We start from the raw sequence: 23,869 nt of genomic DNA on the forward strand, positions 1-23,869 counted from the left end.
TTTTTTTTTTTTTTTACTTTCTGTTTCAAAACACAACAAAAGCACAAGCACAATTAGTAGAACTACTTAAAAGCAGAGGGTTTTTTTTTGGTGGTAGTATCTAGGCACCCCTTTTTTGTGTTTTTCCTCCACACCATCGTTTCACTGGAGAGCTGTGTTCTTACTCATCGTGGCATAAGGACAAAATTCTCACTTTTTTAATGGAAGGAGGCTTGGGCTGTATGTATTCATCCTACAGATAAATTATTCCAGTGTTCCTTTAAAGCAGTGAAATGATCTCAAGGCAGATCTTTTCAACAAAATGTTACATCTACCCTATGCAGAAATCTGTTCTGAAGCAATAGCAGGAACTGTCATGCCAAAATGTGGTCCATGATGCTGTTCAGAAACTCCAGTTATATTGGGCTGAAGTTAATACTTTGAGAGTCTTGAAGGGTTGCCTTGCATGGAGAGCAGGGAAGAAAGAAAAAGGAGACTGGTTCTCATGCCATGTCTGATCTTGTCTTACAGTACTTCTCATGAACTTTAGATGGCCAAAAATAAAAGGTATCCCCCGTTTTGTTTGTATTAAGATTGCGGGAAGAGGTTAGAATGAAAAGGCATGCAATAGCTGATGTTAGGGGAGGTCACGTTTCCTGCTTTAGAATTCTGTGTTACTGTCTGTAGGTCAGTTTAAGGTCAACCAAAAGGCAGCAAGACTGTTTCTGTTGTGCCTTGAAAAAAATCCGCAGAGGTCTGGATATGCAACTTGATGCCAAAATCTGATTTTATTCATGCTGGTTATATAAATTACAGAGACTACCAAGCTATATACAGAATTGCTCTTGTTGTTTTTTATTTTATATGTGATGCTTGCTGAACTTAGGCGCAGCTTGCTTTGAATCACTCAGTGTAATGAACAGAGATGTGTTTGTTTCTTTGAAATCTACTTGTATGTATCACAAAAATATCTCATTACTTTGTTTCCGCTCACCCACTTTCAACTAACATAAATAGCATGGATGAAAGGAGAAAGTAAAATCTATGTCTTACTGATTCAAGGAGGTTATGTTTTCATCACAGAAGTCTCATTTATACCTGCCTGAGAAAGCAGCAAGGTGCAAATGTTCAAGGTTTGGGTTTTAAGAACTTTGCATGCATTAGCCATGTGTTCTGCAGGCAAGGCTTGCATCCTGACTGAACCTGCATTTGTGAAATACAGTGGCCTTGGAGTTACCTGTTTATTATTCTGTTACCAGAGATTTTAGGGATAACACTGGGGGAATAAAACCAAAACAACAAAACCAGTAAACCCGCCTGAAAGAAAAAAAAAGAGTATTTAAAGAGGGCAATTTTCCACTTTTACAAAAACTAGTTGTCCTGCTTATTAAGTGAGCCTGTGATAGGCATGTAATATCCTGTCATGCAGCACAAGTTTCCAGGTGGTCAGCAAATGCTGCAATTCTTCAGTAACTGTTTTTGAAAATTGCTTCCCTGTTGCCATTGACCAATAAACATCCAAACTGTGTCAGATCAGGATTTTTTATTTGTGGACTTTCTGACAGTACTTGCTGGAGTATCTGAGTGCCTCCTGCCCAAACAGATTTACTTCTGCAACTATTTTGTGAGAGGGGAAGTTTTACTAACTCTCTCTTCCAGTTGAGAAATGGAGACAGCCTTTTTAACACCACAAGTTTTAAGTCTGCTTCCTTTCTGGAACTCCCTTTTCTCCCCAGCCTTGCCTACCTGCCTTCCACAATTTCTGCTGTGGTATCAGATAAAAATCTATCTTGAAGGCAGTTCATCTTTGGAGAAAAGCAAACCCCAGATACCTCTGGAATATTCAAAGTCAGGGAACAAGAATCTTTGCTTTGAAATAGTATCTAAATCAGTGGTTTACAAGATTATGAATAAGCAGAAAGTATTTAATGTAATAAATCCTAATTTCTCCAAACACATTAATGTCTTTGGTTATCTTTATATGCTGTCTTCAGAAGCAAAACATTTTGTTCTTATGCTCTCATATTTACAGCAATTCTATGGAAATTAGTTAAATTAGCAAGTAAAATTTATCTCTGCTGGGACCCCACTGAAGTCAAATGACTCCCAAGCCAGAAAGGATTTGGTCTTTTTTCAGTGACAACAGCAAATCTGACTTGCAAAAGGCTCATTGAATCCCTAGAAAGGAAATTCCTTTTTATGTGTTATTGATAACAGAAAGAGGCCTAAGAATAACATAACAGTTTCCAGAAAAGCTGACTTTCAGACGTGACAGGAAAAAAATTTATGACTTCTTTAACCCATCCAATGTTCACACAATTACTGATTTTTCCAGTATGTGCACATCAGTCAGTTGAGTAAGGAGAACTCAGCTAGAAGAAAAGAAGGACAAGATTAGTCTTGTGGCACTCAAAGCTGTTCATTCAAAAGAAACTGCGAAGGAAATTTTCTCTGGCTCAAGGCAACTGCAGAGTCACTTTGACAATGTCATACAAACTGATAAGGATCTGAAAATCCTGATTCTAGTTGTTTATAAAATAGAGGAATGCTTTTTAGGAGATACTGTTTAGGAAACTGTTGCAATAAGAATAAGCATGGTATTTATTTTTGTATAAACTTTCGTGGTTCTAGAAGCCTGTGGATATGTATTTCAGGGTTCTTCCTGGAGTCTTGTTTTTTTTGATGGGTAACGGAAGCTGGATGGGGTGGGGGGAATAGAAGGGAATTCAGCAAGATTGCAGAAAGTATATCTTGCTAAGACTGAGTCAGTTGCAGGATATTTTGTCCTGCTGCAGATTTCACTCTTGTTTTCTGTATCTCACACAATGCTTTTTTATTGGCATTTCATGGAGAAAAAGTATTGCTTTAGTAGTGCAGATTGTCTGCTTGCTATACTAAGCCAGCTCTTCAGCAGGGTAGATCGTTCTGTGAATTTGATAAAGAAAAAAACCTCCATATTTCCTTCCTTTCCATTTAGCAAGGTAAATTGAATGGAAAAGGAAAGAATTCTTTAAAGATCTTCTAAAACATTTTTTCTCATGCAACTTCTAGCAGAACTTGAAAACATTTCTAGTAAGACCCTACAGAAATACCACTTGCCATCTAGCAGCATTGAACCATTCATTTTGGTACCTTTAAAATTGTATTTAACACTTGCAGGTTGCTACCAGGCACATTCTTTTTGTCAGGTTATGACCCTGGATGATGGCCATGGTCGCAGCTTATTTTGAAGCTCTGAATGGAGCTAGTTCGAGATTTACTGTGCATGCAAGAAGAAACCAAAAATGTTTGGAGGCTGATGTTAACTGAAAGTGAATCCATTTATTCTTTACTCTGACAAAAGTTCAGGAAAGCAAATGTGTGCATTGTTCATAAGGGCAGTTGAGGAGGTCAGAACTATTTCCACATGTTATAAACCAAAACAGAAATGAGTGGGTACATCTCTTGGATTGGGTGGGGTAGGTTTTAATTCAGAATTTTAATTCAGGCTGGTTATTTAGTTTTCAGCTAAAGAACTAGTTTGTCACAAGTGCTATTGGAGAAAAAAAGTGAAGAATAAAAAAAGATATCTTGCTCTTGAGTGGATTTTCAGGTTGATGTATTAAAGAACTCATCTATTTGTATATAAAGTTTAACTGTACTTCTAATCGCAATTAGGATTCTGGTTTAGTTTTGTTCTGTTTGTGGGTAAGGAGAAGTGTTTACAGAGAGGCATTTGAAGGGGAGTTGGCAGGCTTTTAAATATATAACCACTTCAAGGTAATATAAGGGTGGTGGGCTAGTATTAAAAAAGGAGAAGGTTAAGGGCTAGTATTAAAAAAGGAGATTTTCCTCTAAAGCTGCTAGAGCCAAACCACTGCTGTATTTCCTGAGAAAAGTCTGCTGTACCAATTCCCACCTGGCTATATATCATTGCTCTAAGGACTCTGAGCCATGATTATTCAGAACATCATTTCTCGTCAATAAGGAAAAGAGATTTGTTTTTAAATATTATGTTTGTATTTTCCTAATCTTTCTATATACTAAGCTAATATTACTTTTCTTTGCTGAAAGTGTTTTAGTTGACTTTTAATTTTGCACTTTGAAACCCCATGTAAAACCCTGTAGTGTGAAAAAGTTGTGCAAATATGGAGAATTGGAAATGATCATATTCCTTGGGCAAGTCCAGGCCTTTGTGCTGTCCAGAAAATTAGTATAGGTGGCATGTATTTGTCAGTGTAAAGCCTTCATTTGTGCAAGAACTCTGGGATCTTTGTGTTCTGACATTCGTGATTCACTGGCCAGCATGTGAGGCAATTCCAGTGCTTTCAAGATGCTTACAGTATCATGCACCATTTAGAACAGAAAATATGTGCACCATTGTTTCAGAATGTAATGCAGCAAATGGTGGAAGAGTTCTGATTCATAGTTGTACAAGCAGCCTTTTATTAACCAGCATCTGTGCTGTATCCTTTTTCCTTAATATTTACTTATGAATGGGAAAGTTTACAACTTACAGCAGTTTCAATGGCTGTGGGGCTCAGGTGTTCTCTCAGCACAGCATAAACGCTTGGAGACATTGGAAGAAGATCTGATGGAGAATGTGGTTCTGTAGAGTCATTTAAGCTAAAAAGAAAAAAAGCAAACAAAAATATGCAAAAATAATCTTCAAAAAAACTTGAATCCCTCTATGCATATCAGTGGAGTATGAGGAATGTATTTAAGTTTGTTAACCCTGTCCCCAGGCTTGCTGGTGGCCCTGTAAGCTCATGCCAACAACCTGGTATACATTTAAAAATGTAGGAGATTGAGTCAGGTTTGTCCTCTTTCCTTGCCCCTAATATCAGCTGCTACGGGAAAAAAGGAAACAGTGAAAGAAAAGTAGATCAGAGTACCATAAAATCTGCATTCGATTCTTACAAATGGTTTGCCCCATGAGTGGAAAAAGCACTCTACAGGTGAAGTCCTTTACTTCTTTTTCTTGTCTTTAGTAGTCCTTGCCAAACTATTTTCAAATAGTTCGGGGAAAGGAGGCAGGGGAAACTCTGAAATAGGATGTCAATTAGGCAAACGTCCAGTCTGGATGAGCAATCAAGTTTTGAAAGAACTCAGAAATAAAAAAAAGATGTATCATGTATCTTTTTAAGGAGGGAATGATTTCTCAGGAAGTATTTTTAAGGGAGCTGCTAGGGCATGTAGAAAAAAAAATTAGGGAGGCCAAAGCTCAGTTTGAACTTGGCAACTTCTGTTAAAAATAATAAAAGAAGTTTTTACAAATATATTAATAGTAAAAGGAAGGGTATAACCAACCTCTGTTCCTTATTGGATGAGGCAGGCAACCTAGTAACTAAAGATGAGGAAAAGGCAGAAATGCTTAATGCCTTCTTCACCTCAGTCTTTAGTGGTAAGACAGCTGGTCCTCAAGACAACTGTCCTCAGGGGTTGGTAGGTGGTGCCAGGGAGCAGAATGGTCCTCTTGTTATCCAAGAGGAGCAGTCAGAGAACTGCTGGGACACCTGGATATTTATAAATCAATGGGACCAGATGGGATCCACCCTAGGGTGATGAGGGAGCTGACAGATGAGCTTGCGAAGCTGCTCTCCATGATTTATCAAGAGTTGTGGCTCACTGGCGAGGTTCCAGATGACTGGAAACTGGCCAATGTGACACCTGTTTATAAAAAAGGTAGGAAGGAGAATCCTGGTAATTACAGGCCAGTTAGCCTGACCTCAGTACCAGGTAAGATAATGGAACAGTTCATACTGAGTGCTATCACACAGCACTTACAGGATGGCCAGGCTATCAGACCCAGTCAGCATGGATTGACGAAGGGTAGGTCATGTCTGACCAACCTGGTCTCCTTCTATGACCAGGTGACCCATCTGGTTGATGCAGGAAAGGCTGTGGATGTTGTCTATTTAGACTTCAGCAAGGCCTTTGACACTGTCTCCCACAGCTTGGACAGGAGCACTCTTTGCTGGGTTAGGAACTGGCTGGATGGCCGGGCCCAGGGAGTGATGGTGAACGGTGTTGCATCCAGCTGGTGGCCAGGCACCAGTCGTGTCCCTCAGGGGTCTGTGCTGGGATCAGTTCTATTTAATATTTTTATAGACAACATGCATGTGGGCATTGAGTCCTTCATTAGTAAATTTGCAGACAACATTAAACTGGGAGCTTGTGTTGATCTATTGGAAGGAAGGAAGGCTCTGCAGAGAGACTTAGATTGGTTGGATGGATGGGCAGAGTCCAACAGCATGAAGTTTAATAAGTCTAAGTTCTGAGTTCTACATTTTGGCCACAAAAATCCCCTACAGCGTTACTGGCTGGGGACAGTGTGGCTGGACAGTGTTCAGGCGGAAAGGGACCTGGGGGTGGTGGTCGATAGCCAGCTGAATGTGAGCCAGCAGTGTGCCTTGGTGGCCAAGAAGGCCAATGGCATCCTGGTCTGCATTAGGAATTGTGTGAGCAGCAGGAGTAGGGAGGTCATTCTCCCCCTGTACTCAGCACTGGTAAGACCACATCTTGAGTGCTGTGTCCAGTTCTGGGCCCCTCAGTTTAGGAAGGATGTTGAGATGCTTGAGCACATCCAGAGGAGGGCAACGAGGCTGGTGAGGGGCTTGGAACAGAAGCCCTGTGAGGAACATTTGAAGGAGCTGGGGTTGTTTAGCCTGGAGAAGAGGAGGCTCAGAGGTGATCTTATTGCTCTCTACAATTTCCTGAAGGGAGGCTGTAGACAGTGGGGGTCAGTCTCTTTCACCAGGCAGTAACTGACAGAACAAGCGGACACAGTCTCAAGCTACGTCAGGGGAGGTACAGGTTGGATATTCGGAAAAAAATTTTCACCGAAAGAATAATAAAGCACTGGAATTGTCTTCCCAGGGAGGTGGTAGAATCACCATCTCTGGATGTGTTTAAAAAAAGACTGGACATGGCACTTGGTGCTATAGTCTAGTTGAGGTGTTAGGGCATAGGTTGGACTTGATGATCTTAGAGGTCTCTTCCAACCTTGTGATTCTGTGATTCTTTAAATTAAATAAAAATAACAGTTAAAGTGTAACATACCTGTGAGGATACTTACATTTTGGAGACTGGGATAAATACAGAAGGAACATAACCTTTCCCCCCTCCATCCGAGGGCTTTGAGACTAGAATAAATAGTAGAGAAATTAAATATTGTCTAGTCATTATCTATTTGAAATGGATTATTTGCTTGCAGTGCTGCAGACAATAATAAATTGTGAAGTCCCTGCATAAATAAATAGCCATGAAAGTGAGGGGAATTCCTGAGATTAGTCCTTGAGTTCAGATCTTAGTCACAGAATTGCCTGTGCTCCCTTGGTATGAATCACAATATAATACTGCAACTGATGAGAAAGATTTTGTTAGGCCTTCAAAGCAAATATACAATTCTTTAAGTTTGAAACTCTGAGCCTGCAGATTCAGTTCTGCAAATGCTTGGAGCTCTGTCTCTATAGATACAGCTTCAGCCATGTATTTTGAATTCTAATTCTTTTGCACAAAATTAAGCCTATATGTAAGAATTTAGATGATTGGAGCATTAGGCAAAGTCCACTGAGTTAAAATGAAGAGGGAGAAAAATACTGTAGCCACAAAATATTTTTGAGTTGCGTAGGAATTTGAGTTCAAATGGAATTGTAACCTTTGATACTGAAATTCTAGAAGAATGTGTTTTATCTATTAAAAAATTAAGGCTTAGAGGCTTTCTTTAAGCAGAATGAATTTGATCTAAAAATGAGCTGACTTGTAACTTGGACAAAAAAGAATGTAAGCCTGAACATATTTGGAACCATCCTTGTTAGGCTTTTTGAATTTTCCAGTGCAGTTGCCAAGGGTTTTCAGAAATATTGTCTGCCATAATAACTTTGTAATTGTGCGGTATATTGGGAAAAGGTGGTGCAGATAAACAGCCTTTGTTTTAGGGTTCCATTGCATGAAATGAAATCAAGTAGGGCTTCCAAGCTGTTTGGGAAATACTGAGTTTTCTTGAAATTAGAGTGACAGCATGCTACAGTGTAACACAACTATGAAGCCAATAAGCAGGATGATTTTTCAGTTTCTTCTCCATTAAACACCCAAGCACTGAATTTTGTGGTGCATAAGTCAGGGGGGAAAAAAAGTCCATTTCTTAGCTTTTTTTGAATATTGTCATCACCTCTAATGTAACCTCTAAAACTAGGGATGTATTTGCAAAATGAAGCTGTCTAAATGACAGACACAAGTTAAAACAGTTCTCTTGAAGATGACTATTAAAGGAGGCATCTTAATCTGTTCTTTCCCTCCTCTCCTTACAGTCCTCAAATTGCCTCTTGACTTTGCAGCTGCTGTGCAGGAAGGGTAAATAGAGAAATGGAGCCTAACCTTCGTTTGGCTGACAGCTGTAGTGTTTGCCAAAGGCCTTATCTTTGGGGATATCGGGATACAGGTACTTCAGGGGGTTTTCAGGAACGTTGTCTGCCATGATAACTTTGTAATCACGCAGTATGTCGGCAAAAGGCAGGGCAGATAAGCGACCTTTGTTGTAGGGTTCCACTGAATGAAATGTTACATCGCCTGCAAAAACACAAAAGCACCATAACTTGTAGATGAGCAACTGCAGCTGGAGCACATTTTTGCCTTTCCTTTGAGATTTACACTTGCATAGGCGTTACGTGTTCTTACCTATGTTAGTATCTTTCAATATTTAATTTCTGAATATTTGGAAACAAATCTAAAGCCTGCAGTTAGCAGGTACACCTCATAGAGAGCTTTGTTAATGTAAAGAGCTCAGAGGTAGAATGTCAGAGTTTTGGTTTGTGTTTGAGAAATTATGACACTTGTATCTTGTCCAAAACCATACTATGACATGATATATGTGAATTTTACTTTCAAACCAAACAAAACTTCACTTCTGTATTGCAGGTATATTTTAGAGTTTGGGTTAGTTTTGATTTAGTTGTTGGCTTGGTTTTTTTAAAATTTTAATTGTACTTACCATTTTCTAGCTGATCCACCCAAGTAAAGGTAATTCCACCCAGATTGCTCTCACTAAACCTTAATAAAAATGTTCCTGGTGTCTTGTCTTTCAGCAGAATTCGTTCCTTTTCTTTGCTTACAAATCCCATTACATACCTGAGGTAAAACAGGAAATCATGGGTTTACTTTTGGAAAAAAATACAGACTTTGATTTGTGAAATGCGTAGAATCTTAGAAGGGCCTGGGTTGGAAGGGACCTTAAAGTCCACCTGGTTCCAAACCCCCTGCTGTGGACAAGGGACATCTTTCACCAGACCAGGTTGCTCAGAACTATCCAGCCTGGCCTTGATCTGGCCAGACTTTATACAGGTGTTCAAAACCTGGTTACAAAGCTGTATGAGGCTTGGGTACTATGACCAAGGCTTTGTGTGATTACACATGGAGTATGGCATTGAGCTCAAAGTACTATGAAGCCTGGTGAAGTTTATCCCAGTGCTTGATTGCATGGACAGATCTGAAGAATAAATCAAAACCTGCATTTCTAAGAGATGCCATGTTGTTCCCCTTTGACAGCAATTCCCAGAAGTTATGAATGGGAGAAGGGAGACAGAAGTGTTAAACTCGTTGCAAATACACCTCTGCATGGCTAAAACTGACATGAGTAAAGGACAGAGAAAATGTGGAGAGAGATCAATATACAGCAGTTCCCTTTTTGCTCACCCATCAATCCAAAGAGGAAGAATGTGTTTTTTAATCAAGTCCAGGATTGCTTCAAGCCAAACCCAAAAGGTAAAAGACTTCCCAGGCAAATGTTCCTAACAGTTAGAAAACAACCACAAAACACAAACAAAACCCCACAACCAACCCCCACACAAACAACCACAAACACAAACAACACACATGAGAGGAGAATCATGAGAGTGATGTTACCCAACGTTTCTGACAGTTTCTTCTCAGTTTCTTAAGAATAAGCTACTTTTCTCAAGTGAGAATCACAATTTGAGCTGTGGTTTTGAGTAACATCTCTCTTTCAACCTGACATAAAACCAACTGATTTTTAAGATATGCATTGGAAGCACCTCATTTTTCAAGGAGAATAAAAATCACATCTGTGGTTTCTTCCTAGTTATAAATTTGTATTTTCAGTGAAAAGGAGAAAGTTGAGGGAGAACTTCCCTCCAAGGTTCTGCACTTGTTTAAATAATGTAGTTAGTATGAATTAAAGGAGCTTACCCTTCTTTATCAATACATTGTCTGTTCCTTGTCAAAGTTATTGCATATATTGACTGTCTTGAAATAATTTAGGTCAAAACTAAACATATGAAAAATCTTACTTATGCTTTATGAAATGTATTGCATGCTTTGGTAAGACTTTCAATTGACCATATACAGAAATATATAAGGCACACTATAATGGCAGTTTCTGATATCTGTAGCAATATAACAAAGTAGATCCCTAATCCCAAGCTTTATGCTTCTGGAAGTGTTTTCTTCCTAGTTAATTTTTTACAAAGGATGTGATTATGCTGAGCTGAAAGTCCCACATATGGCAAGTGGGGAATCTTATCAGCAGCATTAGAGAAACAAAGATAGGCATGGCTGTGGGTGTTATGAGAAATAAGAGTTTAGTGTTACTTTTGGAACAGTACCTTGCAGAACTTTGCCCAGGATAGTTGATAATCATTGTAACTGACTTGCTGTCCTGAAAGAGGAAAAGAAAATGCCCAAATGGTGCATGTATTATTCTGAAGTTTTGAAATAGATATTGCTTGATATCTGTACAGTTGGGTGGGGGGGGGGGGGGTGGTGAGGGGAGAAGTACAATACATCCTGACCTGGGGAGGGGCATGCTAAGGGACTGTAGATCTGGTTTTCTGTATTCTTTTGAAGCAGGTGATAATAGTTTTGGAAATATTTGCCTAAAGTAGCCTGTGACTTGGTTTTTGCAACACTATATGCTCAGTTTCGGTTTTTAGCCTAAATGTTACTTCTCAGCTTTCCCCAGGGCCTCTCCTTTCTGGGGCACGCCTGGGTCTGAGTAGTTCATCTTGCTGAGGTTACAGGGCCTCTTTGCTGTGCTGACACCAGTGAAGCATCTCTGGTGAGGTCCCAGAAATGAACAAACCCACAAGGACAGGTACTTAAAATGAAAAAAACCCAAACCAAACCTCATAAGCAAGCAAAAATACTTCCTTTTGATTTCAGATGTATGAGATAGTTGTTAAGAAAGCAAAATAACATTACAGTTCAGTGTGACTTTGATGCCCTCTTCCTTAGTTGAGCAGCCTGGAAGTTCGAAAGTTGAATTACTCTGTGATAAGAATAAGCTGACGCTTGCTTTTCTTTAAAGAAAAAAATTGTCATTGTGACATTTTTGACATCAGCTCTGGAAGTGGAGGTCATGCCATGCTGGTTTTGGCTGGGGTGGAGTTCATTTTCTTCACAGTAGCCAATGTGTTTTGAATTTGTGCTGGAAACAGTGTTGGTAACACAGGGATATTTCAGTTCTTGCCAAGGAGGGCTTACACACAGTGAAGGTCTTTTCTGCCTCTCAACCCTCCCCATGAGCAAAGGGGCTGGGAGTGCTGGAAGCTGGGAGAGGACACAGCTAGGACAGCTGATCCTAACTGGCCAAAAGGATATTCTGCACCATATGGTGACATGCTCAACATGTCAACTTAGTGGTAAGAAGGAGGAAGGAGAGGATGTTTGGGGTGATGGCATCTGTCTTCCCAAGTAACTCCTTTGTGTGATGAATCCAGCCCTGATTTCCAGGCTGAACACTTGCCTGCAGATGGGAGGTAGTGAATGAATTCCTTGTTTGCCTTGCATGCACGTGTGGCTTTTGCTTTGTGTGTTAAACTGTCTTTAGCTTGACCCGTGAGTTTTCTCACTTTACCCTTCCAATTCTCTCCCCATCTCACTCTGGGGGAGTGGGTGGCTGTGTGGGGCTTAGATGCCAGCTGGTATTGAACCACAACGTGTACTTAAAGCCCCTACCTGTAGCTACCAAATATACGAACCCCAAAGCAAATAAAATCTGTATATTACTACACACTTACCCACAAGTTTCTCTGCCAGCATGTTGAGCTGTTCAGAATTGAGTCCACGACCAACGTATGATGAGAACTGCCAGCTCAGTACTTCTAAGAGCTGGCTTAAAGTGGCAGCAGGGGGGTTGTTGAAGAAAGACAAATTCTGCAACAGAATGAATGCTTTGTTTAGATAGCAAGCACGAAATACATATCAGGCTGTAAGAGGAGGCTGCAAGTACTTGAGAAGAATCTGGAAGTGTTGAAAGTGAGCTCTGTTTGTGGGGAAGCATTGGGGCAAACGTGTGGGCTGTCCCACCTGCAGGCACCCAGCAAGCTCCAGTGGAGTGCCTGAGCAGGGTTGTAGGATGAGACTCCTAGAGAGCTAAAGTCCCTGTGTGCATCTTGGATGTTAAAATACCTTGCTATGCCTCTGGTAGTGTCCTGTGTAAGGACAGTGAAAATATGTGACAGCTTAAATCTTGTCCAAAAAAAAATTCTAGATATTATCAGGATATTTTAATATTTAGGGCATGGAAACTTTAAACCATTACATACTGATATGGTGATGTGCTGTTGAATCATTTGGCTTATCTTAGTTTTTTCATTTGTGTTTTTTTTTTTTTGTTTTTTGTTTTTTTTTTTTGTTTTGTTTTGGTTTTTTTTTTTTGGTTTTTTTTTTTTTTTTTGATTGTACACACAATGGACATACTGAAGACTGTGCAAAAACTCTTTGGAGTATCACAGAGTGATAATGCAGTCCAGCCTGCTGGTCAGCTGGCCTGCCACCATGGCAGACTGTCTGCCCCTTTCCCTACACTGAGCATCTGTGTGACTGCACTAATCCCCAGCTGAAAGCCTGAGAGCCACTGACAGCCCTGCTCTACAGTCTGCAAATACAGTAACAGTGACTGAATCTAAAATATGTGCTGAGACAGCTGGAGCCTTAGAAAGAATGATTCTGCCTTTGCTCAGGGTTAGAGCCACTAGAACTTGCCACTTGACATTTATAATCTCCACAGAAAGCACAAGCTCCTATAAAATCCAGTGGGGGAAAGCAGCACTTAAGTATGTTACAGATTCACCTATATGCTTGCTTTCATGGTTTGGAGTTGTACTGGTAGAATTATTTTTTAACAGGTCTAGTTTTAGTCAGCCACACGCAAGAAAGATAAATTAAAACTAGTGAAGTTAGAGAAGTTGTGGAGAATGGCTGTCACCTGTCCTTAGTTTAAGAACTACTACTTTAGGCTACAAAAAGAAAAGCTAAGGGTGCATGTGGTTTTATATCTGGGCAGGGGAAGAAAGATAAAGAGAACAACAATAAAGTGTGATGTTGATAACTGTGTACGTGACAAAAATAATGCCAGTTCAAAAGGGAAATACATCTTTTTTACACTTAATGTACTTAGTAACCAAATAATACAAATGTGAAAATGCAGAAAGTCAGTATTTGCATACTGAGGACCTACCTGAGGATCATTGGTTGACAGGTTGTACCAAATAATAGAGGCCCATGCATTGGGCAGTTGGCTGACATTGGAAATCATCACCACAGGCAAAGAGCTGGTCTGGTGGAGAGAATGAATGCCCTGTGTAAATGCTGCTGAGGAAAGTATTGGTGCTGTGCTGTGCTTTGGGTTTTTTTGCCTCTCATTCTTCCCAAAGCACAGACTTCTTTTCCAGAAGTTCTGGAAATCTTGTGTCAGCTTGTGGTTACTGCTGGGGGCCTCACCGAGGGTAGGCACACCTGTGGTGTGGCCCAGCACAGTTGTACTTCCATAAACTGCTGGAAAATGGCTTTTTCTCCCGTCCCAGATAATCTGTCCTGAATACTCACTTCCAAATTTATGGTCAATCCATACAGGCAGACCTGTGTTTCAAAGCTGATGGAGTGCAGTTCCTCAGTCACCATGTGAGGGCCCTGAGGGAATAACGAGGTTATAAAGCTGGGAGTGCACAGCTGGCATTTAACACTGCTTTAGTGATCCAGCTGCTGATGTTACACTTGGAGAGAAAACTCATATCAAATATATAAGCAGAACAGGAAAAGAAGGAAGTGAAGGAAACAATTTGTTCGTTCAACTCTGACATTAAATTAGTCCAGAAGTCTGGTATTTTTTCTGATGAATCTAAAAGAACCCCTTAATATTGTTAAAGCAGTACTTCTAAACTTCTAGCTTTTTCTAAAATGGTACTTTTAAACACAGATTTGCACACAAGAAGTAAACAGGTAATTTTGTGTGTCTGATAAACGATGTCTCCAACTTTCCTTTTCCTAAAGTTTCCTTGCTGATTGACAATTGGACTTCGAACAGGGATGTTCAAGGAGAAACAAACTAGAAACAAAGCAAATAGCCACAGCATTAATGACAAATAGGCTTTCATCCAGGTTTGCTGTGGGTACTAGTTGAAGGACTAGAGGCCTAAATCATTAATCCAAAGGAAATCTGGTATTAAAACCCCAAGCTTTTCTTGGATGGAAAAAAACTAAAATCTGTTTGTTATTGTTGATTAAAGTTTGTAGTATTAGCGTTTGATTTGATTACAAAGCAGCATAGCTCTGTAAAGATCCAAATCTCTGCCCCTTAGGAAACAGATTTCTTGAAATACATTTCCATCCCCAGAACTCAAAGTATAAAAATATATTTGCTCTTTTCCAGTTTTCTTTGTTGTTGGTCTTTTCCTCCTCATCATGCATTTGTTTTGTCAGATTTTTCTTTAAAAAAAAAAAAAATTGCAAATCAAAATGCTTTCCCTTACTGAAATATCCAGCTCAACCTGAATTTCTGACACAAAGTTGAAAAGGGTTGGTGGAACAACCCTTCTTCCCCCCATTATGATTTTGCAGAAGCAAATTTTTTTCATGGAAAAATCATTTAGGCAAAAAGGCACATCTGCATGAAAGGACAAATCTAAAACAGAGAACTTCCACTTTTTTTTAATGAGGCCAGTTATATTTAACTACACTTTTAGCATACTGAATGTCCTATAACAAACCAAGTTTTGAAAGCATTATAGTTTCTGTTAACAAAGAAAATCCCAACTCTTTCACAGACTGATTTGACCAAGGAGAGGCTCTGTTTGAGGAAATCAGCAGTGAACCAGGTCACAGTTCAGCTCTCCTAATTCTCCACGGCCCTATGATAGCTTTATATAGTTTTAAAGGCATAATGTGTAAAAGTGGGAGGGAAAGGTTCCCAAAACTGGAGTGCCAACATTTCTTAACCTACATTTTTGCATTTGCTTGTTGTGGTGTCAGTGATTTTGTAAGCAGCAAAGTAACTGGGAGGTGAGCCTTGAGTTTCAGTCTTGCTAATCGGGTGGTGAGTTGTTCTGTTCAGAAATGTGTGTGAACTGGGCACACATCTCTTCTGCTTTAGGTTTTGGTCAAATTCCTCATGCTGATTACACCTTTTGCTTTGGACTTAACGAATACTTCAAATAACTCTTGTGCTTGCATGACTACAGCTATTTGGGCTGTGATGTGATTTTTTTTTTTTAATATTTTTTTTTTTTAAACTCGCTAATACAACTTTACCCTCAGTTACGCTGTTTTTAGTGCTGTCATGCCATACACAGAGTCACCACGAGAGGGGAACCTACGACCAGGCTGGGACAAGTGCAAGTAAATTAAGCACATTTTTGGTCCTGGCTGAGGCACCAAACCCCTTTGATGCAAAGATTATGACACCCTGACTTCAGCTGTGAACCTGACCAGCAGAACATATATTTAAAGGACCTTTCCTGTAGGAAACAATTATTTCAACCCCCCCCCCCCCCCCAAAAAAAAATCTTTAAAAGCTTATTTGGTTTTGTTTGTTTGTTTGTTTTTTTCAAAATGTAAATGACCAAAAAGGTAACCTTTGAGTGGAATGCACACATTTGAATTATCACTCTCTACCTTCTATTGTAACTTTTTCAATATACAGACTTCAGACATGCAATTACAATTTGTTCCAAGCAGTTCTCATTATATTTATACTAACATAATAATTGGATCCAGTACTTTGTATATATTTCAAAATCTAACAACTCTTTGATTTAAATAAAATCAAATCTGAAATACTCGTGAGAGTATGCAAAAACAACATGTAAAATAAATGCACAAACCTCATTTCCTTTGCTTCCAGCACTTGTTTTCATTTCTTTGGGTTGCTGTATAAAGCAAAGCAATATTTATGTGTCAGAGGAACTGTAGATAGATGTACATATAAAGAACATAATTTATAACCAGGATGTTCTTAGTTATAATAAGATTTTATTTGCAATATACAAATGTAGTCTAATGAAGACTCTGAAACTACACATTGAAAAATTCTATTCAGTGAGGAGTCTTTTGATATTTTTAAAGAATTGTTTAGGAAACTAAGTTAATGTAACAAAGCTTTAATTAGGGTGCTTGCCAAGTGTATCCCACAAAAAAATAAAAACCACGCTAAAAACCATTGATCTCAATCTCTTTTTGCAAAACTACACTGAGGCACTGCATCTGTGGTTAAGCCCCAAAATTACCACAGGCAAGAGAGTGTTAGTCAGAAAGCAGGACTCACTGGGCTCTCAGAGAAGTTACACAAGCAGTGCTCTAGTCTCTCACGAGGCTTTATCACAGGCATTAATTTCCGATAGATTTCAAGCATTCAATTCTATCTCCCCTAGAAAATTGTGGTGTGGTTTAGGTTTTTTGTTCGTTTGTTCTGTGCGATGGGTTTTTCTGCTTGGTTTGTATTTTTTTGCTGTTGTTGGTTTGGTGTTTGGGGTTTTTTTAACCAAACTTAGTTTCTGTGAAGTTTTTTAATTCAGCATGATTACTTTTTCCTTTTCTGGTGGTAATTAGGATTTGCTTTCTCATTTCTGTGAAAATATATGGTCTTATTTTATGGAATGAATGAAATATGGAATGGCTTCTAGAGGTTCTAGGAGTAATCTTCTTGTACAAATAGAAGGAAAATGACTGTGGCCTTGACAGTAATACAGTTCTCCCTCCAGAGTTCCTAAAAAATCTTTTGTTTATCTACACACAACAGTAAAAAAGTGTCAAACCTACCAAATGTCGAAATTCTACTGACAAGCTTCCATTTGCAGACTCATCCATGTTCATGGCTTTCACATGTGTTCCACACAGAACAAATCTACGGTTACTGCAGAGGACACGACAGTTATGTACTCAAATACCATTGTATTGGGCAAAATTAATATATGTGATATTTTATTGTCTTACCTTACAGTTGAAACATTCCTAAAAGAGAAGAGGGGTGGGGGAGAGGAAACGGTTTGTGAATCAGTAAATGTGTAAGACAGAGCTTGTACTGAGAAGCGTATCTGAGATGGTAGATTTTGCCTGCTCAAAGTTGGTTTGTATTGACCCTACAACTACAGTTTTTAAGCTGAAGAACTGAAATTCATACTGTCCACTTAGATTTTTGCACCTGGCCATATGTAGGTAGAGTACTTTATCTTGCTATTTATTATCACACGGCACATGGCTTCTGAGAGAAACAGCTCTGGCTTCTCTCTTGCTCCCTCTTCACTGGGTGTTTTCCCTCTTTTTTGTGGGCCCACATCTATGTCCATGCAGCCAAGGTGGTTTTTAGGGGCTTGCAGAAGCACAACAAGCAGAAGGAGGGAGGTAGCTGGTACCTAGGGCTGGGGATGTTGCACCGTGAGAGTTCAGAGCTATTTCAAAATGAACTAGCTCATAAATGCAATACAGTTTGATTTCAAACTTTTGTGTAATGCTGCTGTATCAGTCTGATGACTTTTTTTCCTAAGTCTGGAGACAAATCTTAAATGGACTTCTTGCCTTTAATTTGAAACAATTAATTAGAATTAGCAGCTTTGTTTTTAAAAAAGAAGTCTTCCATATAAAAAAAGAAGTGTTACTCTGATCTTTTAACTGGTGGGTTTTAATTTTTTTTTCCTTTTCCTTTTAAAAGGAGTTTAAAAATCAGATAGGGTAGCCACTGAAAAAACCTGTGTTGTCTCTGTAGGGAGCAACAGAATATCTTCACTTTTAAGTTTCTTACTTGTCAATAGTTGCTTTCACTCTGATCTGGTAGTTCAGCTCTGGCAATTTAATTAGCAACCTTCAAAACAGAAAATGAGAGTGAATATTAACAGAATGTCTCACCAGAAAACACTAGACTGGTTGCTCCAGATTAAAGTATCAGAAATTATTACAATCTGAAAACAGATTAGGCATCTAGGATTACAACAGAATTTACAGGGTTTTATACTCAGAAAGAGGAGCTGGGCTGTTCCAGTGGTGGGTGTCCTACCCTGCCTCTAAGTGTGGGGAAAAGTTAGCATGTGTTTGAGGGAGTGGCTGGAGAGACACCAACGTAGTATTAATTAGGAAATGGATTTCTATTATCTCTGACTGCATCACAGATGTGTGTGTGCTTTCCTTCATGTACCTCTTCTCACCCCCAGCCCTCCATGAACTTTGTGCTGCAAGGTGGAAATTAAATGACAGTTCTTCTCCAACCTTTGCTCTTTCACAAAGTCAGGGAAGGAGCTTCTCGGAGAGAAATAACTTGTGTGTGACTCACTCAAGACCCCCAAAATGTGCAGAAGTGGCTGTGAGTATTCTGATTGTGGATATGATAAGGATTATTATTTACTCAGTTTGTAAAGTCATTAAAACAAGAAGTTGATTCATACAGAACCCTAAAGGTTCTGCCTTTAGCCACAATGTGCCTTTCTTCCTTGTGTTTTACTCTTTACAGCCACTTGTTCTGTGTGACAGATTCTGTGGACTTTATATCCCCATTCCAGAAAATTTCCCTGCAGTTGAACGGATCTCTAATGCAGGTTGGTCTGCTTTGCTTTCTAGATTCTGCTAGGATAAAATACTGTACACGAATGAAGGAGTTTATATCAGATTTTTTCCCTTACCTTAATTTAACAGTGAACTGTATTAAAGTTTTGAGAACCATTGGCCTCTGGGGGTGTGTTGGCATGCAGGGCTGCCTTTCAACCACGAAGGAGCTGTGTGAGAAGTGAAACAAATAGATTTTTAGAAATACGTATGAACAAACAGATGGAGGTTTTTTTTCGGTGAGGGGGAAAGGGAAAGGGGCTGATATCGCTTAAAGACTTATTTCTCTACAGTTGCCAAAGTGGGAGCTATGCATTCCAGCTCTCAGTTCTCAAACTGATCCAGTGGTCTAACTTTCCCTGAAATTGTTCCCGTGAGAAACAGATATTTTTAAGACATTGAAAATCACACCAAATTCTATAATTCTAAAACACAATGATGATAAAAGTCTTTGTCTTCCACAATTTTATCAGAGCCATAAAACAGTGTATGAAGATACACTGAGCATAGCTCCAATGAAATAAAATGATAATAATTAAACTATAATTTTAATTTTTATATATATGTAGAGCAAACATTGAGCCCACTTTGCTTTCAGAGACTCAGTTGTGGTATATCTCTAGTATAGCCTGTACAAAAGGCAAGAGAAATGATGCTAATATTTTATCTGCTAATAGAAGGGCAGCAAGAGTTGGGAGGGCAGCAAGAAGTGTAGCTTGAGGGGGACAGAGGAAAGAAAAGGAATATTTACTAAAAAAAAAAAAAAAAAGGCAAAATCACAAACACAAAACGTCACAACTTTTCTCAGCAGAATGTAGATAACTCCTCCTAGAATACGGGGATTTCTGGCATTCATTTAAGAGTCAGAACTTGATGACAAACCCTTAAATGCTACCCATGAGAAGCTGCCTGGAACCTTCAGTTTCTGTGAATTCTGATGACAGCTGTACATACTTCTTGGGTTAGGAACCTGGTCCTTAAAATCCTCAGACATTCAAACTTTTTTTCCCCTTTTTCTTAACAGTGTGTTCTCACTGTTGTACCACTTGAGGTAAAGTTCTGCACTTTGGCAGTGGCTTACGCACTTCCGGAAAAGGTTGTAGAGCAGAAAGTTGACTTTTTCCAGCAGCTGAGGTCTTTGCACAGGAATAGGGTCCCCGTCGTAAGTCAGCCTGGTCAAGAGTTCATCCAGCTTTTCTAGTTGCCTTCTGACTTGAAAGAGACTCTCTGCCAACAGCGTAAAGCTACAGCAAGACAAAAGATTAATTTGCAATCTTTCTTGTAAACTGTTTCTTAGAATGCAAGAACTACTGAAGTTCTTGCTTGGGGAAAATCAGAATCTGTATTGAATGGTGCTTTCCAGCTTTGCCCAAACTCACATCCATTCATCTTTTGTTTACAGGAGTATATAAATACATTGGGCAAATCACCTGCTTTATCTTCAAAGATAAATATTTTCACAACAATGCAACACAGTCTGTGATAATTTGGAAGAAATATATACATGGTCCTGATGTTGTACATGCAGGGCACTTGTGCCAACATTCATTATTTCCTACAGCTCAGGAGTTTTGCAAAATGTACTCTTTAAAAGGATAATATTTATATAGAATGAGCAAGTTGACAAGACTAAAGAAGTGTAAAAGCAGTAAGGAAAAAGAAATCGAAACACACTTGATAACAGTTCAATAGGGTATGGGCATATAAAATTAGACTTTAAAGCTATTTTTAGCATGTTTGTTGGGAAAAAAAGTACTTCAGTGAAAAAAAAAACCTACACAGAAAAAAAAGAAGCACAAAACCACTTTTTTTTTCAGTCCTAAAATTTTCTTGGTAATTTTCCTTCCTTTTTAATTCTTACTTTTTACTTCACCTTTTCCATATGGGAATTTTGATGGGAGAGTAACGACCATGATGTTGTGTTGACATTGTCTGGGTACGCTGTCTTTTAAATATAATGCTATTTTCTTTTTATTTGCAATCACTTCAGAATTGCCATCACAGAGACTACTGCCATTCAATCCCTACACAGTGTAAAGTCTGGAGGAGTGAGTCAAAGCATAGAGCCTCTACCCAGCTCTGCCTAGACACAGCTCCCACCACCTTCAATGACAAACTCGGCACCATTCTTACTCAAGCAAAACTCCCAAGAGAGTATGTGTCATTTATCTGGAGGATACAAACCCAAAAATTAGTGACTGCCACGAGTCAGGCTAGTGTTCATTCTGAATAACAAATGTTGCTTTTAGCTAGCACCTTTTAGTTATTTACTCTCAGCTGCTGGTGAGTTTGCTGCTGTTGCAGCTGATCTAAGGGAATGATCATTTCAAGTGCAGCAGACTTCCTGTGGTTTTCAGTGGAAGCACGAGGTCAGGGCAGGTTTACCAGTTCTGGAGCTGATCCAGCCCCCCATGGAGGGGCCCCCCGATGCAGGCGATCTGCTGCCGTCTCTTCCAGTCCAGCAGCTCCTCGGTCAGCATGTTGCTCATCAGCATATCGATCTCATGGATCACACGCCCTATTTTACTGAGCACTTCCTGGAAAATAGGAAAGGTGTCACTGACTGACCACAGGCAACAGCTGCAGAATTCAACTATCATTAAGTGCTTACTACATTTGTTTCAATTATTCTGAAAGTAACCATATTTAGTTCCTATTGCTTCAGTGACAGGATTCATCACCCATTGTACATTAATCCTGAATCCCTATGAACTCTTCTTCAGTAATTTTTTTTTTTTTTCTTTTTTGAGGGTAGGAGGGAAGAGTGTTGCATTCTTTGTGGGCATAATATCTCCAAGATATACCTTGCAAGCCCTGTCAAATTCAAAAAGTTCTGCTTTTGTTTTGCATCATATAAAATGCATTGTGTTTCTGTTTGCTTGATTTAATCATAACCCTGCCCTCATGGACTCAAATTGCTTCACTCTTAAGGTGTGCAGAACCATATCCTTGACTGAGCTGTTACTTGCCAGTTTCTTAATGTCTAGTTAAAATCATCCAGACCTGCCCAAACATTTTGCAAATTTTTAACTCCTGTGAAATGAGTCTGTTCTTCTAAGATGAAAATTTAGAAAGGCACACATACGCATTTGAGTATTTGGTGTGAGAATAAGGGGAGAAAGCAGATTAACCACAAGTGACAAAACATTGTCACTAACCTTTCTCTTGTAGTCTAAAGTATTGAGCATCGCCTGCAACGCCAACATTTCCTGTTTAATGAGGGCACTGTTTTTGTCATTCTGTTCTGCAGGGGATGAAAAAAATCAGTATAAATACATGTGTGGGTGTGTGTGCCTATTTATAAGGGGAGAAGAGGAAAAAAAGCCACTACCAGACTCCAGCAAGAACTAGTTAAAAAATAAACTGTGAACATCAGTAGATTATGTAACAGCATATTTAATATGAAAGGACTAACTTTAGTAAAAGTTTAACATAAGGTTTTATGGATCCTGTCTGTAGATGTGTGTAGGGGGCTGGAAAAGGCAGAAAACATACAGATGATACCCAGAGTTCTCTAAATTTCTCATCCCTGTGCATACTCCTGTGTATTATGTACTCTGGCTTGGCTCAGTGATTGATCTGTACACACAAACAGCTCGTGGTGTCAGCAGTTAGGCTAAAGCTCTTTGGACTTGATGTGAATTACAATGTCTGTCTGAGAGGCATTTGAAACAGAGATGAAGTGTTCATCACCAGGGGAATTTCAGCAGCCAGGAGCGCTGATCACTGGGCATTTCCCACTCTGTCTAAAGTTTGTCCTTCTCTGGGTCAGGCACTAGTTTCAAGAGTCCCCAAGCTCACCCATGCTCTTTCACATGCAGCTCTTTCCCACCCTCACTTTCCCCGACCTTTTGCATCTTTCATGCTACATTCAAAAAAGAAATCGGTGCCAACTGTGTGCCTGCTAAGCTCTGGATGGATGCCTTCCTATTGAGTTAGGGTAGATGTTTCAGTAAAGGCAGACAAGTAACCAGCACCACCTCAGCCACAGCAATTGCTCCCACACACTCTAAGCTGGCTGTGCTGGAGCAGAGCAGTGAAATTTTAAGCCCTGAGAGTAATTTACTGTCAGCATGTTTTATTTTGCAAGTGGGGCAGCTTTCAGGTATCTGTGTGGTCAGTAATTATGACTGACCTGATGACTAACAACTCATTAAACCAGGGCAACTCTTCTAATTGCTGGGTCATATCCAGCCTTCAACATTTAGGACTGATGTGCTTAAGGACTTGGATGTTTCAAGCTCAGTATCTCTGCATGTTCAAAGGAAGATAATATAAAGATATCTGAGAATATAAAGATATCTGAGCAGACACAAGCAGACCCCAGTTTCTTTTCTGAAAGAAATCATGCAAGGACTGTTCCTCATGCAGATCTCAGCCATCACAGGCTGGTCAAACATGCATTCAGAGTGCTTACCAGCTGGTTATCACCACTGTGGTCAAAAAAGAACAGAAAGCCAAGTTAGAGGCGAGAAAAATCAGTTCTGTACGACTCTGGGAAATAAGAGTCTCTTCCACATTCTCCCAAAGAAGTGCCATGTAAAAGGTGAGGATATTGAAAAATAGGTTCTTTAAATTAAGAAATGTACTACTTTGCATGCCATTAGGCAGCTTTTCCATAGGAAATAACTATACTTTCTTATCATGATCCTCTTTACCCTCTTAACCCCAAAAGAGTCATTATGTTCCTGGACTATAACTTCATATAAACCAAAGATCCATTTTTATGTTTACATGTATTATTTAAGTAATGCACAAAACCCCCTGATGCTGGAGTCTAGCTGCAGAATCAGCCATTTCCTAGGAAATCTAGAAGTTAGTATAAAACCTCTTACCTAAGCTCTGTATTGTTTTGTACCTGAAGTCAAATTCCTCTTGCAAGTCTTCCAAGTATTTCACATCTTGGTCAGTCATCTTTCCCAGGAGAGAAATGAACAAATGCATAATGTAGTGTTTTCCTTCTCACCATTTGAAAACCCCTGAACATTCTGGGAACCCTTGTTTACTATCTTGTAAACTTTATAAAGTATGATTGAATAATAAATTTACAGCTACAGATTTGTTTTACTTGTTTAGAAAGTCAAAT

General features: G+C 39.3%; 1 protein-coding gene across 1 annotated transcript in view; it reads right to left on the reverse strand.

The window, feature by feature from the left end:
• Window positions 1-1,330: 1,330 nt before the first annotated feature.
• STAT4 (signal transducer and activator of transcription 4) overlaps window positions 1,331-23,869 on the reverse strand; it is a 39,482-nt gene continuing 16,943 nt past the window's right edge. Inside the window, exons 5-23 of the mRNA XM_053982163.1 lie at window positions 23,619-23,697; window positions 21,942-22,027; window positions 21,169-21,320; window positions 19,869-20,027; window positions 18,861-18,953; window positions 17,990-18,049; window positions 17,185-17,202; window positions 17,011-17,104; window positions 16,077-16,121; window positions 13,804-13,887; window positions 13,436-13,534; window positions 11,988-12,129; window positions 10,581-10,624; window positions 9,652-9,746; window positions 8,951-9,087; window positions 8,338-8,529; window positions 7,037-7,103; window positions 4,476-4,584; window positions 1,331-2,351 (exon numbers count right to left, since the gene is read on the reverse strand). Coding sequence (XP_053838138.1) covers window positions 2,325-2,351; window positions 4,476-4,584; window positions 7,037-7,103; window positions 8,338-8,529; window positions 8,951-9,087; window positions 9,652-9,746; window positions 10,581-10,624; window positions 11,988-12,129; window positions 13,436-13,534; window positions 13,804-13,887; window positions 16,077-16,121; window positions 17,011-17,104; window positions 17,185-17,202; window positions 17,990-18,049; window positions 18,861-18,953; window positions 19,869-20,027; window positions 21,169-21,320; window positions 21,942-22,027; window positions 23,619-23,697 — 1,782 coding nt within the window. The 3' untranslated portion in view covers window positions 1,331-2,324. The remainder of the gene's footprint in view (window positions 2,352-4,475; window positions 4,585-7,036; window positions 7,104-8,337; window positions 8,530-8,950; window positions 9,088-9,651; window positions 9,747-10,580; window positions 10,625-11,987; window positions 12,130-13,435; window positions 13,535-13,803; window positions 13,888-16,076; window positions 16,122-17,010; window positions 17,105-17,184; window positions 17,203-17,989; window positions 18,050-18,860; window positions 18,954-19,868; window positions 20,028-21,168; window positions 21,321-21,941; window positions 22,028-23,618; window positions 23,698-23,869) is intronic.

Source organism: Vidua macroura, chromosome 7, assembly GCF_024509145.1.
Source record: "Vidua macroura isolate BioBank_ID:100142 chromosome 7, ASM2450914v1, whole genome shotgun sequence".
NCBI lineage: Eukaryota > Metazoa > Chordata > Aves > Passeriformes > Viduidae > Vidua > Vidua macroura.